We start from the raw sequence: 14,085 nt of genomic DNA, 5'->3' as shown, positions 1-14,085 counted from the left end.
GTCAACTGATCGGTCCCCGCACCGATCAGAAGCCCACATGGTTTGTTTGTCATCCGATCGGTCACCGGACCGATCGATACAGCCTTTGCCGGATCGGTCTGCAGACCGATCCAGAGCTTGGTTTTTGCCCAAACCAAGTCCCAAACCTTCCAAACCAATATCCGGTCAACCTTGACCTATTGGTACATCATGCTTAACATCCGGTCACTCCCTTGACCTGCTAAGACTCCGAACCAAGTGTCCGGTCAATCCCTTTGACCCACTTGGACTTTCCTCTTCGTGTCAAGTATCCGGTCACTCCCTTGACCTACTTGACCTTCTCAACACCAGATGTCCGATCACCCTTGATCCATCTGGATTTTCCCTTGCCCGGCTTCACTCACCAGGACTTTCATCTAGCTTCACTCACTAGGGTTTTCACCTGGCTTCACTCACCAGGATTTCCAATCTGCCCGGCTTCACTCACCAGGACTTTCCCACTCCTGGCTTCACTCACCAAGACTTTCACCTGGCTTCACTCACCAGGATTTCCAAACTGCCTAGCTTCACTCACTAGGTCTTTCCCTTGCCTGGCTTCACTCACCAGGACTTTCACCTGGCTTCACTCACCAGGATTTCCAAACTGCCTAGCTTCACTCACTAGGTCTTTCCCTTGCCTGGCTTCACTCACCAGGACTTTCACCTGGCTTCACTCACCAGGATTTCCAAACTGCCTAGCTTCACTCACTAGGTCTTTCCCCTGCGCCAAACTCCCTGTTTGGACTTTCCCCGTGCCAAGTCTCCGTACTTGGACTTTTCCAATGCCAAGTCTCCATACTTGGACTTTTCGCGTGCCAAGCTCCCTGCTTGGACTTTTCCCGAATCAGGTCAACCAGGTCAACCTTGACCTATGGTTGCACCAACAATTTCCCAAACATCTATTCTTGTCAAACATCAAGAATAGAACTCTCTTCTCGACAAACATCAATATACAACTCAACTAGATCAATCTTGACCTAAGGTTACATCAACAATCTTCCTAAGTCAAACATCAAAATACAACTCGAGTCAAGTCAACTCGAGTCGGGTCAACCAGGTCAACCTTGACCTAAGGTTGCACCAACAAAGGAGACTTTTTTTTGTACTTTCATTTGTCTTAGATTAATAACCACATACGTTGTAATCAAGTAATTTCTTAGTCTCTTTATTTTAAATTGTTCAATTTCTTTTACTATAATTGTGATATTAATCTAAGTTTGAAGATCAGGAAAGGTTAATTTGTGTTATAGAGGTAATTCACCCCTCTCTTCTCGGTCCGCCTGCACCAACAGGTTTCCCCATATAAAAGAGCAATATCTTGATGTATACCTTCTATCATTTGGAGACCCTGCCCAATCAACATCAGTATATACTTCTAAAGATTTAGTACATGATGATCCTGTCCGAAAATTGATGAGATGGATGTTGGGGATGTGGTGCTCCCGCTGACCTCATGCGGACTTAGATCTGACCTACAACACAAGTGGCGTCAGTGCCGAACCAGGGAAGGGGTCCCCGACGATGACCTTTCAACGCTTAAGTCAGTCTCCAGCGAAAAAGAAGAAGCAAAGAGCGTAACAACAAGAAGACTGCAGCGTAACAGTAAAATATCGCATACCTCCGCTGATGCTTGGACCCCTTTATATAGAGCTCCAAAAGCGTGCATGCACGCTCTCCAAGGCGAGCATGCATCTCAAAGCTTTCCCTGAAAAGACTTGTCAGTAAAGTGTCCCTAACATAGTACCGTAATGGAACGAGCATATCTCTGAAGTGATAGTGGAACCCTCCGAAGTACGATCTTCTGGCAGCCCATGCCCGGTGTCGGCGACACCAATTCCCAAAAGGATGTTGAGGGATATCGACGTACTATACCACCAGGCTGAGCAGGTTGGCCGCTCGGTCGTCTATTCGCCGCTCTGGTACCCCATCCGGTCGGCTAGAATCTCGATGCTCGCCTGCTTGAACGAAGTCCACTCTGCCACTGTCGAGTTTGCTGTCAGGCCGAGCGGGGTAGCCGCTCGGCTGAAGTTGAACTCTATCGATGCCAAGCCTCGCTGTTCGGCCGAGCGGGGTCCTCGCTTGGCTCGGCTTTTGCGCGCCCTCCCTTGAGCGTCGGTTGTTTGAATGCTCCTCGTGTCGAAGTCGACGATGGGTTGGAGCCCTCTCCCCGGTCGAGGCCCTCTCCCCAGTCGGGGCATGTTTAGCACCATCGGTCAATACCTTCTATGTGTTGACCTTCTTAACTTTGACCTCCCTTGACCCTTACCGTGACAGCGGGGTGGGGCACTTCATCATCACCGTTTCACCTGATTTCCTAAACATGAGATCTTTTCCTTGGGTCTTTGTTTAGGTATCTCAATATATGATTCATTGACTCCATGTGATCCACAGATGGATTACTTATAAACTGATTCACCCGACTCACTAAAAAACTTATGTCTGAACGTTTTTGAGTTAAGTAGATCAACTTACTCACTAATCATTGGTATTGTCCCTTGTCAATTGCTAATTCATCCGTTCTAGGCATAAGCCTAGTATTGGGATCCATGGAATTTCAATTGGCTTGCACACACTCATTTGAGTTTCATACAACAAATCAAGTATGTATTTGCGTTGCAAAATAGATATGTCTTTGTTGATTCGTTCTACTGCCATGTTCGAGAAATACTTTAAGTGCCCAAAGTCTTTGATCTCTAATTCTTTAGACATGTAACTTTGTCACCATGATTTCTTGAAAAGACAATCCATCAACACACACAATCAAAACTGTGATTTTCCCATCTGGGGAGTACTTAGTGAACAAAGTGTGATCAACTTATGAGTGAGAGTATCAATCATTCTTTAAGACTTTTGTGAATTTATCAAACCATGCTCTCGATGATTGTTTCAACTCATACAATGTCTTTCTGAATTTGCATACTTTTCCTTTTATATCATTTGTCTCACAGTTAGCTAGGATGTCCATATATACTTCTACAGTTAAGTCTCTATTAGAAACTTAAACACTCTCTTGGTCTTCATAAATCTCTCAAAATGTGTTTAGTCTCTTGAACACTTTTAGTTATAGGTTTCAAAGAGATCAACTTGTTGCCAATATCAATTGAAAGTTGTGAAATAGATAGTTACTGAATGACTACCTTGCTTGAAGTCTTGGAGAGTGCTTTCAACATGAAATAATTTAACAATGTTGTTTTGACTAGAAATGAATCATGAACGACCTCTCATATATCTTAGACAGTTATGAACAATAGAAAATTTTCAATGATTTCTACATTCATAGAATTGGCTAGTCATGACATGATAATATCAGTAACTATATGAAATGTTAAAGGCTAGTGAAAAAAAAGTGTAAGAAGACATTTACAGGAGGCTTAGGATCTACCAGATCATGATAATTAGTTTTTTCTGAAATTTGTTCAACTAAAACTCAATTTTTTATCATACATAAATTATGTAAAATATATTTATTTTTTTATAATCTAATATGGTAATTTCTAAATAGTGTATACTATATGTTTCAGTTTAGTTCTTTTGACATTGATGATTATCATTTGTACATTTTTTTTCCGATATCAAAATTAGTTATACATATATGTAATATTTTTATTTATACATAATATGATATAAATCTATCGTATTTGACTTTCTGCAAGATTTTTCTATTACTATTTTATGAATGTATTTAGATTATGAATATAGATAGATAGTATAATTTTTTCCTATTAATTTGTTTGTATGAATATTCTATTATTGTTTGTAAGGATTATGTTTAGTTTTTGTTTGAGATTTTGTTTGTATATTCTATTAGATAATTGTGGTTATTTCTATTATGGATTATGAAATATGTTTGTATTGTGAAAATGTGTTTGTATGTGTTAAATGTGGTCGTATGGATGTATATATGGATGAATGAGAATTGTGATGGTGTGGATTGTGAATGTCATAGTCGGTGCTGATTTTATTTATCTATGAAAATTGTAAATAGGACCTCGCTTAATTAAGTTGTGTATTTTTTTTAAATTCCAACAGAATGAAGATTCCGTTGGTAAATATCGAAATGATATTTCGACATAATCTTGATTCTGTCAATAAATTCTTTTAGGGAATATGGACAGAATCTTGATTCTACCGGTGATATATTTATTGATTACGGAAATTAAAATTCTATCGGTAAAATATTTCTTGATCAGTTATCTATTGATAAATTAATTTCCATCGTAATTTTATCATTGAACACTTACAACTACGGCGTTTTGATGGTAAAGTTGTTTATTTTTTAGTTCCGATGTTTATTTTTTAGTGAGATCCGTGTCCTGTACGGCCGCACTCTTCCAAGAAATTTGCCACGTCCTACGCCAAGTAGCTCTTGTTCGCGGTCACCGCCAGGGCCCTCTGGTCGAACACCTTCGGCGAGGGAAGGAGCCAGAGATTGCTCTCCAAGCTCCTCTGCTCGCCCCGCACCAAGAGGGGGTCCACCACTGAGATGCCGAGCGTGTACCCGGAAGCAAAGGTGAGCATCTCTTGCACTGTGCAGGTCCCACGGTGCCGATAGCACCACCAGGTGCTTCACGTCGGTCCGCCGCTAGGAGATGGAGCTATAGCCGAGAAGTTACAGCGCAGTGGTTTTGGAAGTCCGTTGAAACGAGAGATGAGAAGAAATGGAAAGGAACGTTGCGGGAAGAAATAGAAGTCCATTGGCAAATTCATGATGATTTATTTATAAATTGAGGATAATTTTATATATTTATCCTTCGTTTTTCTTCTTTTTCTCCCAAATAAAATAATATAAATATTATACTTATACTTCCTTCTTTTCGTCGACTTTTCTGTGTCCTATTCAAACACTGGCTAAGTCTCCAGGGCCACTGCCACCCACCAAGCTGTTCCGCGTGCCGTCGCGTCACTACCACGATGGGTACGCGCCATTATGTCACTGATCGTATCCAAACATGTCTAAAAGGTCAACTCGAAGTGAAATGATTCTTGATGAAGATAATTTGGGCGTTTTAATCAATTCAAAGATTCCGGCGGTGATAGAACTATAGCTCAAACTTTCCGTCAAACATGAAGGAATGAGAGAAGTGCTCCACTTGTAAAATAAGATCAGAGAAGACTTTTTTTTTTAATTTGCTCACTGTAATTTATGTATTTTCAAACCTTGGGGGAGGGGTGCAGTTTGATGAATTAAAAAATTCAGGACTCATTTGTGTCAATTGAAACTTTGGGGAGTGAAATGAAAATTGTTCCCGATTCTATAGAACAATGCTCTGATCTGCTCTGTTCTGCCATGGCGATTGCATACCGGAAGAAGAGAATGGATTCCAGATTTTGGTGGCCGATCCTCCTCGCCTTGGCCGTGGCCTCCGCCGGAGCTCGCTCTCAGTCCACCGACGCCTTCGGTTTCCTCTCCATCGACTGCGGCCTCGAGCCCGGTTCGTCCTACGTCGACCCCCTCACCAACATCTCCTATGTCTCCGACGCCGGCTTCATCGACACCGGCGTCAACCACAACATCTCCGTCGATTACGTGGGCGATGTCAGGAACCCTGGGCTCCTCACCCTCCGCGCTTTCCCCAACGGCACCCGCAACTGCTACACCATCCGGTCGCCGACAGTGGTTCGGGGGTCCAAGTACCTCCTCCGGGCGTGGTTCTTCTACGGCAACTACGACGGCCAGCTGCTGTCCTTCCAACTCCACCTCGGCGTCAACTACTGGGACAGGGTGGACGTGACCTCCGCGGAGTTAGCCTACTGGAAGGAGACCATCGCGGTGGCCACCGACGGGTATATGTAGTTCAGTAGGTAAAACCAAGAACTATTAAATGAATAATCATCAAATGCGATCTCTTTCTTTTAGGCACTTGTCGGTGTGCCTGGTCAACACCGGCACGGGGACGCCGTTCATCTCCGGGATTGACTTACGGCCGCTGAAGGACAGTATGTATCCGGCGGCAAATGAGTGGCGGAGTTTGGTGCTGCTCTACCGGTGGAATTTGGGAGTGGAATCGGGCTCCATCAGGTTTTTATTTTATTATTATTATTATTATTATTATTATTAATGTATATTTTTCCTGAAAATAAAAAATATTCCAATCACATCTTAAATGATCATTAGATGTATCATGAGGAAAAGTCACATAGAGTTTAATCTCACTGAGAAATATTTAATGATTAAAATTAATTTCATTAAAGTTAATGTTTTGGTTAAATATTATGTAATCTTAAGTAATTCTTGAAAATTATATTAGAAGCCTTACTTTTTTGGATATTATTTAACTTATCAAATTCTTATGTATAAAATTTATTAAATTAAAATATTTTTTAAACTTATTATTTTTTTAATTTGGGTAAAATTATTTTAATAATGAATCTGCTATAATAGGATTGAAATAAATGTAATTTTAAGATGAAAAATAGCCTAAATAGGATGATATATTTATTTTTTAAAATAAATAAAATATCCTTATACGATGATAGAAATAAAAGAATATTCTTTTAAATTGGTAAAATGCGCTTCGCGCTTCCTGTCTCTAGGTATCCGGCCGATCCGCTCGATCGGTTGTGGGCGCCATGGAGCTCCCCGCGGTGGAACGATGTCTCCACCAACTCAACCGTCCAAAACCTCTCCGTGGACTTGTTCGAAGCTCCCTCCGTCGTCATGCAGACCGCCGTCACCCCCATCAACTCCTCCAGCCTCGTCATTCCATGGGATCCCTTCCCCGGCTACGTCAACCAGTTCTTAGTCTTCCTCCACATATCCGAGATCTTAGACCTCTCCGGTACCAATCAATCGCGGCAGTTCAACATCTACGTGAATGGATTCCGGTGGCTGGGGGTTATAATGACCCCCGAGTACCTCCAATCGGACTCCGTCTACAACCTCGTGACCCTCCCTTCGTCCCCCACCTACAACATCTCCCTCGAGGCTCTCAGCAACTCCACTCTCCCGCCCATCCTCAATGCCTTCGAGCTATACGTCACCATGAGCAACACCTCCGTGCCCTCGGATGCTGGAGATGGTATGTAGCCGCTTTCGTTCCTTCGCCCTTTTTTTTTCACTTCTCTCTGTTGCAGTGGAACATGGGGAAATGTCTTGCCTATCAATTGCTCGATAGAATGTTCCTGAAAGGGCTAAGGCAGAGTGGGCACGGAAAGAAGTTCCCACCTTCATAGCAGTGCGCATGAGTGCGAAGAGTACAGCTTTAGATGCATACAAAAAGCTCAAACCTTTATTTTAAGTTAATTTAGTTTTCGTAAATTTGATATGACATCCAGAAAAAAAAAGAGAGTTGAAATAGGACCAAAATAAATCAGCATAAAGATAAAACATTAGCTCGAAAGCCATAGATTGAAATAGGTTTTTGGATTAGAAGGTATATATAATATGATATTAAGCAGATTGATCTTCATTTCAATGGACTCTACTGATATGGTATTGTTGGGAATTTTAGTGTTGATTATTTGCTTAGTATTTGCTTTGGGGTGTGCTACTGCTAAGGTACTTAATCTGGTCACATGCCAGTATTGTTTGTTTTCTATGTTTCTTCTGAGCAATGTCATTAGCTTACGTTGTTGATTATTTTTTCTCTTTTTTACAGTTGATGCCATGACAGCGATCAAGGAGCGGTATCGGATCCAGAGGAATTGGATGGGAGATCCATGTTCCCCTAGTGATTTTGTCTGGGATGGACTAAATTGTAATTATAGCTTGTCAAATTCTCCAAGAGTCACTGCTTTGTGAGTTCTGCAAGTTCATCTAACTCAAACTATTGATCGTGAAATACCAGGACCAACCGTTGGAAATTCTGTAATATTCTTATTAGTCACTATTGTTCTGCAGGAGCCTGTCATCAAGTGGGCTGACTGGGGAAATAACCAAATCTTTTGCTAGTCTTAGTGCACTTCAATACTTGTAAGGCTACTCATTGCTTGCTATCTGTTTTCTTTTTTCCTTTCAGTATTCATCGAATATCACAAACATTTTAGAGCCAAAATCTGATTACAGTCTTGGATTGTTAGGGTCAATACCATGCCATGCAAGCATTTGTTGTGAAACCATGCAACATTTTAGAGCCTTGTAAAAAGGAATGTCATGGGAGGAATTATCAGCTAACAATTGTTCTTTATCACTTTTTTTAGAGACTTGTCTTACAACAATTTAACAGGGTCAATACCTGATGATCTAGCAAACTTAAGTTCTCTCAGACTACTGTAAGCATAGTTCTTAATCCTTCTTTCATTATATGGAAAAAGTAGAAAATGACATAACATGTCATGATTGCTTGCAGTGATTTGACAGGCAACCAGTTAAATGGATCAATTCCTTCAAACCTCCTGGAAATGGCACAAAATGGATTGCTTACCTTAAGGTTTGTGTTACTTTTATGTTTAGGTATTCCCATTTTTCTTCAATGATTCATAATATGAAAGGGCTCACTTGATCATTAAAGATATCTAGCCATGGAGTCCATAAATATTAGGAGTTTAGCTATTTAAATTAGGGTAATAATTTATCATTAAAGTTTGTTCAATTTGTTCTTGAACTCGGTTGCTTCTTTTCTTTTTTGATTGGAGAATTCTTCATAACTTCATACATTTCTTTAACCATCAAGTAAGTTATAATCTCATGCAGACTGGATGGGAATCCACATCTTTGCTACAATGATAAATCGTGCAATGTGATATCAACACCGGTGATCCTGAAGGTTTACATTTGTTTTTCAGCAACAGGCAGCTTGCAGATAGATTCAAAAAATTGTTGATGCCCCATACAAATTTACTTGAATATATATGAGAGTTTAAATGCAACAAAGAAAAATATTTTTTTTTTACTTTTATGGAAATGTACATGACCCTTTACAGATCATTATACTCTTTAAAGGAGTCACCTTTTGTAAAACCGATTTATAATATTAGAATTAGTGTAATAAGAAAATATGAAGAATGAAATAATAAGAAGGGCTCCCCTTGTAACTTATACGGTAAGATAGGTGAGTCAAAAATTATGGTGTTTAAACTTATTTGATAAGGTAGCAAAGCCAAGTCAAATTTAAAATGAATTAAATTATTAAAATGATTATTCAATTTTAGTTTTTTTTTACTAACTTCAGTTTGGTTTGTTTAGATGTTGTTGAACACTCAGTTCAGGTTTGTTTGATTATTTGAAAATTTTACAGTTTTAAACTTGTTTGATTAATTATTAAGTTTGATAATATAATCTTGTTGGTTCATTTTGAAAGTTTGTTTAATTATTTATTATATTGATAAGAGTTTTATTGATGAACATGATTCATAAACTTTGTTCTTAAATATTGTTTACAAATTTTCTAACATTGGGGACACAATCACAATGAGAATTTATACTCAGAAGAAGTAATTGATGTGAGCATGAAGAGTGCTCTTGAGATATGAGATAGGAGTGTCTAGAATGTCTGAGATTTCCAATCCAACGGCAAGATAAAATTGAATATTCTCGACTCTTCCCTCTTAAATTGTGTCATAATAGTTGTTAAGGTACAAAATGTCATTCACCATAATTCATTTTTGTGTAGTTTTTTACATGTTATTACTTGTGCGAAGGAATATAATATTCGGTAGTATAGATCATACTTTTATTTTCTGTGGCAAAAACTGTTGTATGTTCTTCCATTTCATCTTAGAACAAGCATATTGTATTTTCACAATGTCCTCTTTTTGTTACAGAAAAAATTCCCTATTTTTCTTGGTTCCTTGTGTTAAGATACAAATTCCTCAATCCTTGGCAATAATGTTCAATGTAGCAGCAAATCCTCATCAATACTTTATTTTAGCATATTCAATCCTCATTCAAATTCTGAAACTGAGACTTGTGGAAGCCAGTGTTTTCAAACACAGACCTCAGTTTGAACCAGTCGACCTCTATGTCTGGTTTCTGCGGTCGTGCTGATCAGAAAAAATGCTTTTAGTCTGATCCGATTTTAAAAACACTGGTAAGAGTTTCACAAGTATCAACTGAAGCAGGATTTAAACAAAGAAGGTTTACTTTTGGTACTAGAATATTTATCATGGTTTTTTGCTTCTCGATTTATCCTGGTGGGCGGTGGGAAATTTCCGTAGGACCGGACCGGTCATCTCAAGGATAGTAGGCTAATTGAGATTATAGAGATATATAGTTTTTTAGTTCTATGGAAATGTAGCTAAATTAGAGAGATTTAGAAATCTTTAAACACTACAACAAACGTTTCCCCAAAAAAACTAGTAAAAGACTTAACATAATTAGAAGTGTTTTCGAAAGTGCAATAAGTTTTTTTTTTTTTTTTTTTTTTTTTTTTTTTGCGAGAAAGATGTAAAATGGAAATGTTACTTTTACAAAAATTCCATTGTAACGAAGATGTTCAAAGTAATAAATAAAAGAAATATAATACAAGAATTTTATATGATTTAAAATTTTCAGTTCGTATTTCACTATCTATAAATTTGTAAAAGTTATAGTTTTCTCCCTTCCAAATCTTTCAAAGAAGAGGAGGAACCGGCTTTTACAAAACAGATTTACAATTTAGAATAATTGTAATAGTAAAGATGAAAGATAGAATAATAAGAACGGAACACAAATTGTTTTTGCTGCATCTTTGATCCGTCCATCGACTTTACGTACACCTTCGTCTCAACGACGGCTGTCACCACGATGATGATGAGAACATGATTCCTGTGGACTAATGTAATTGGTTTACATAGGAGTGTTCTAACAATAGATTTGAGCTAGATTTTAAATGAATGTAGTACACTTTAGAATAATTGTAATACGAAAGATGAAAGATAGAATAATAAGAGCGGAACACAAACTGTTTTTGATGCATTTTTGATCCGTCCATCGGCTTTACGTACGCCTTTGTCTCAACGACTGTTGTCACCACGATGATGATGAGAACATGATTCCCGTGGACTGATGTAATTGGTTTACGTAGGAGTGTTCTAACAATATATTTGAGATAGATTTTAAATGAATGTAGAATATTTCGTTGGTTATCTTAACCCCTCTTTATATATGTTATTATTATTGGGTGAAGTCTCCTGTGATTTATCTCTCTTTAGATAATGTAAGGTCACCTTGGAGGAGCCATCGAGATGATGGATTCACCTTTTATTGTTCATCACTAAACAAAATCCCATATTATCAACAGAAATTTCTATCATTGGAAAATAATGTGTTGGAGATGATTTTACCGACGGAATGTAAATTCCGCAGCTATATATAAGAATAGAATAAATTTCAGAACTAAATATACCGAAGGAAATTATAATTCCATCGGTAAAATTATTGACAAAAGTTATAATTCTGTCGGTATTAACCGAACAGATCTAGCCCGTAACATTACTTACCGACGGAATAAAAATCCCGTTGGTATACACCGACGGAATACAAATTTTGTTGGTAATTACATAGATGGAATCCTAGATTCCGTCCGTAAACACCGATGGAAACAATATTTTCCTCTGTGTATATCGACGATATATGTATCATAACCTAATTTCGATATTTATCGACAGGAAAAAAATTACGAGGAAACTTTTATATTTAGAATATACCTTGTTTACAATTTCCATATCTTTATAAAATCATCACAGACAATAATAATACAAACGCAATAAATATGTACAATTACAATCATACATACAAACACAATCCATAGAATAATAATCATACAAACAAACACAATTTCTATAAACTAATCATAAACACAATCATACAAACAAACTAAATTAAATTTCATATCATGATACAAACTATCGAATTATCCATGATAAAGTATCTAAATTTAAATCTCCAGAATAAGATATCTAAATTCATACCATGATAGAAAAGCACTCCAAATAATACATCCATACAAAATCATATAGGGTAGTGATCCTATCTGAAGGCTGAGGAGATGACACGCTAGCTCAAGTGGATGGTTTGTTGATAATAGTTCACTCTCCAATCTATGATGAAGCTCCTCAACGATCCTATGTATAATCAGACGATCCCACGAAGTGTTAGTGACCAAAGACCAGGAAGGGATCCCTAGAAAGGCTCTCCGACGCTCAAGTCAGTATAGTTTCTCGGCAAGTAGAAGAAGAAAAATAGTAGAGGATGTATGAATGAAGGTCTCAAATGCGAAAATTACGTATCTTGTCAATGGAGAGGACCCCCTTTTTATATCACCTCTTACAATCTCCGTGATCATGAGGTGACTTCATGCATCAGAGTTTGTTAGGTTGTTCTTCAAAGAGCTTCCGAGGAATCTTTTTTCTACCCACAGATGTATCTTTTTTTTCGTTTATAACTTAAACCTTCTCTGAAGTCATTGGAGGAGGCTGTTGATATAGATGAATCACCCATGGGAAACAAGGTAGGCTCTGAAGGAGGTTTCAAAGGAATATTCTTTGACAATTATGACAGGTTGTTAAAATATTGCCCGTTGCTTATCTGCTGAATGTATCTCGGTCGGTCCACAAGGCCGGTCATATTATTTTTCATTGTATCAATATGCTCTGTCATATGTTAAATACTGCAGAGATTTGTTCAGAGACTAATATAGTGCTCATAGTATATCAAATCATTATTCAAGAAGTCATATGATAGATTATGTATGTTAGAGCTTTATTTTAGAGATAATGTGAGATTAGGTAACTTAAACTTGGTCAACCTGTGCCCGACCGAGCGGATATATAGAGTTTCCTAAGGATAAGTATTTTTAAGCATGCTCGGTCTTTGCCGAGCTGAGAGTACACAGATATCCTTATGCTTGGCCGGCCTCTATCCGGCCGACCTCTATCCGGCCGACCTTATACTAAGAACTTTATGAGGCCAAGTGTCCTTAAGCCCGCCCGGTCTCTACCCGGCCGAGTGTACACGAAGAGGCTTATGTTCAACAGGTCTTTGTCCGGCCATTCTTATACTAAGAGTTTTATAAGGCCAAGTGTCCTTAAGCCAAATCGGTCTTTACCCGGTCGGGCGTACACAGAGAGTCTTATGTTCGACCGACCTTTGTTCAATCAGTCTTATACTAAGAGTTTTATAAGGCCAAGTGTCCTTAAGCTCGCCCGGTCTTTACCCAGCCGGGCGTACACGGAGAGACTTATGTTTGACCGGTCTTTGTCCGATCATTCGTATATTAAGAGTTTTATAAGGCCAAGTGTCCTTAAGCCCTCTCGGTCTTTATCTAGTCGGGCGTACACGGAGAGCCTTATTTTCAACCGGTCTTTATTTGGCCAGTCTTATACTAAGAGTTTTATAAGGCTAAGTGTCCTTAAGCCTAGTCGGTCTTTACCCGGTCGAGCATTCACGAAGAGCCTTATGTTCGACCGACTTTTGTCCAGTCATTCTTATACTAACAGGTTTATAAGGCCAAGTGTCCTTAAGTCCGCCCAGTCTTTACCCGGCTAGACGTACACGAAGAGTCTTATGTTCGACCGGCCTTTATTCGGTCAGTCTTATAATAAGAGTTTTATAAGGCCAAGTGTCTTTAAGCTTGCCTGGTCTTTGTCCGGTTGGGCGTACATAGATAACCTTGTGTTTGATCGGTTTTCGTCCAGTCGATCTTTTACTAAAGGATTTTCATAAGGGCTAAGCACTTAGAGTTCAGTAAGATTTTCACCTGGTTAAACTCCCTTGCACTCGGTCGACTACTCGACTAATCAGGTACATTATTTCCTAACCTCCAGAGTAAAATATTAGAATCCTTATATCCGACCGGCTTTACATCTGATTGGCTTTATTCAAGCGTCTTACTTTGTAACCACTCGGGCAGGACCCTAAAGTTTTAACATGGGGCGATTAACAAAAACAAATGGGAGACGTTCCCCTATTCTGACTTCGACCCTCACCCAACCCCGGTCCTTCGACTCAGGAGGGCTTGGGCAAAATCATAAAATGAGATCCCAAATAAATTTCTAATAATATATAATTTATCTACAATGACTTTTTCTAGCATTTCTATTTGCAAAATCTCCTATAATATTATCAGTTTCAAGATTTTCCAAGATGTCTTTCTCAATACATAAAATTGTCAATCCATTTAATCTTTCTTGAGACATTGACAATCTCAT

At 38.6% G+C, this 14,085-nt stretch overlaps 1 protein-coding gene across 2 annotated transcripts; it reads left to right on the top strand.

Moving 5' to 3' along the window:
• Positions 1–5,308: 5,308 nt before the first annotated feature.
• On the top strand, positions 5,309–8,995 carry LOC122047792 (putative leucine-rich repeat receptor-like serine/threonine-protein kinase At2g19230). Of its 2 annotated transcripts, XM_042609270.1 has the most exons (8): positions 5,309–5,802; positions 5,876–6,037; positions 6,553–7,037; positions 7,617–7,755; positions 7,859–7,930; positions 8,158–8,229; positions 8,307–8,387; positions 8,651–8,995. In XM_042609270.1, the coding sequence occupies exons 1-8, from the start codon at positions 5,333–5,335 to the stop codon at positions 8,778–8,780; spliced, it is 1,611 nt and encodes a 536-aa protein (XP_042465204.1). In that variant the 5' UTR covers positions 5,309–5,332; the 3' UTR covers positions 8,781–8,995. The 2 variants fall into 2 exon arrangements, 1 of the variants encoding a protein (XP_042465204.1); XR_006130660.1 differs by lacking the exon at positions 8,651–8,995 and having other exon boundaries at positions 8,038–8,229; positions 8,307–8,383.
• The last annotated feature ends 5,090 nt before the right edge of the window (positions 8,996–14,085 follow it).

The sequence above is a fragment of the Zingiber officinale genome, chromosome 2B (genome assembly GCF_018446385.1).
Source record: "Zingiber officinale cultivar Zhangliang chromosome 2B, Zo_v1.1, whole genome shotgun sequence".
Lineage (NCBI taxonomy): Eukaryota > Viridiplantae > Streptophyta > Magnoliopsida > Zingiberales > Zingiberaceae > Zingiber > Zingiber officinale.
The sequence above is the reverse complement of the archived record's forward strand: the minus strand, read 5'-3'. Positions and strand labels throughout refer to the sequence as shown.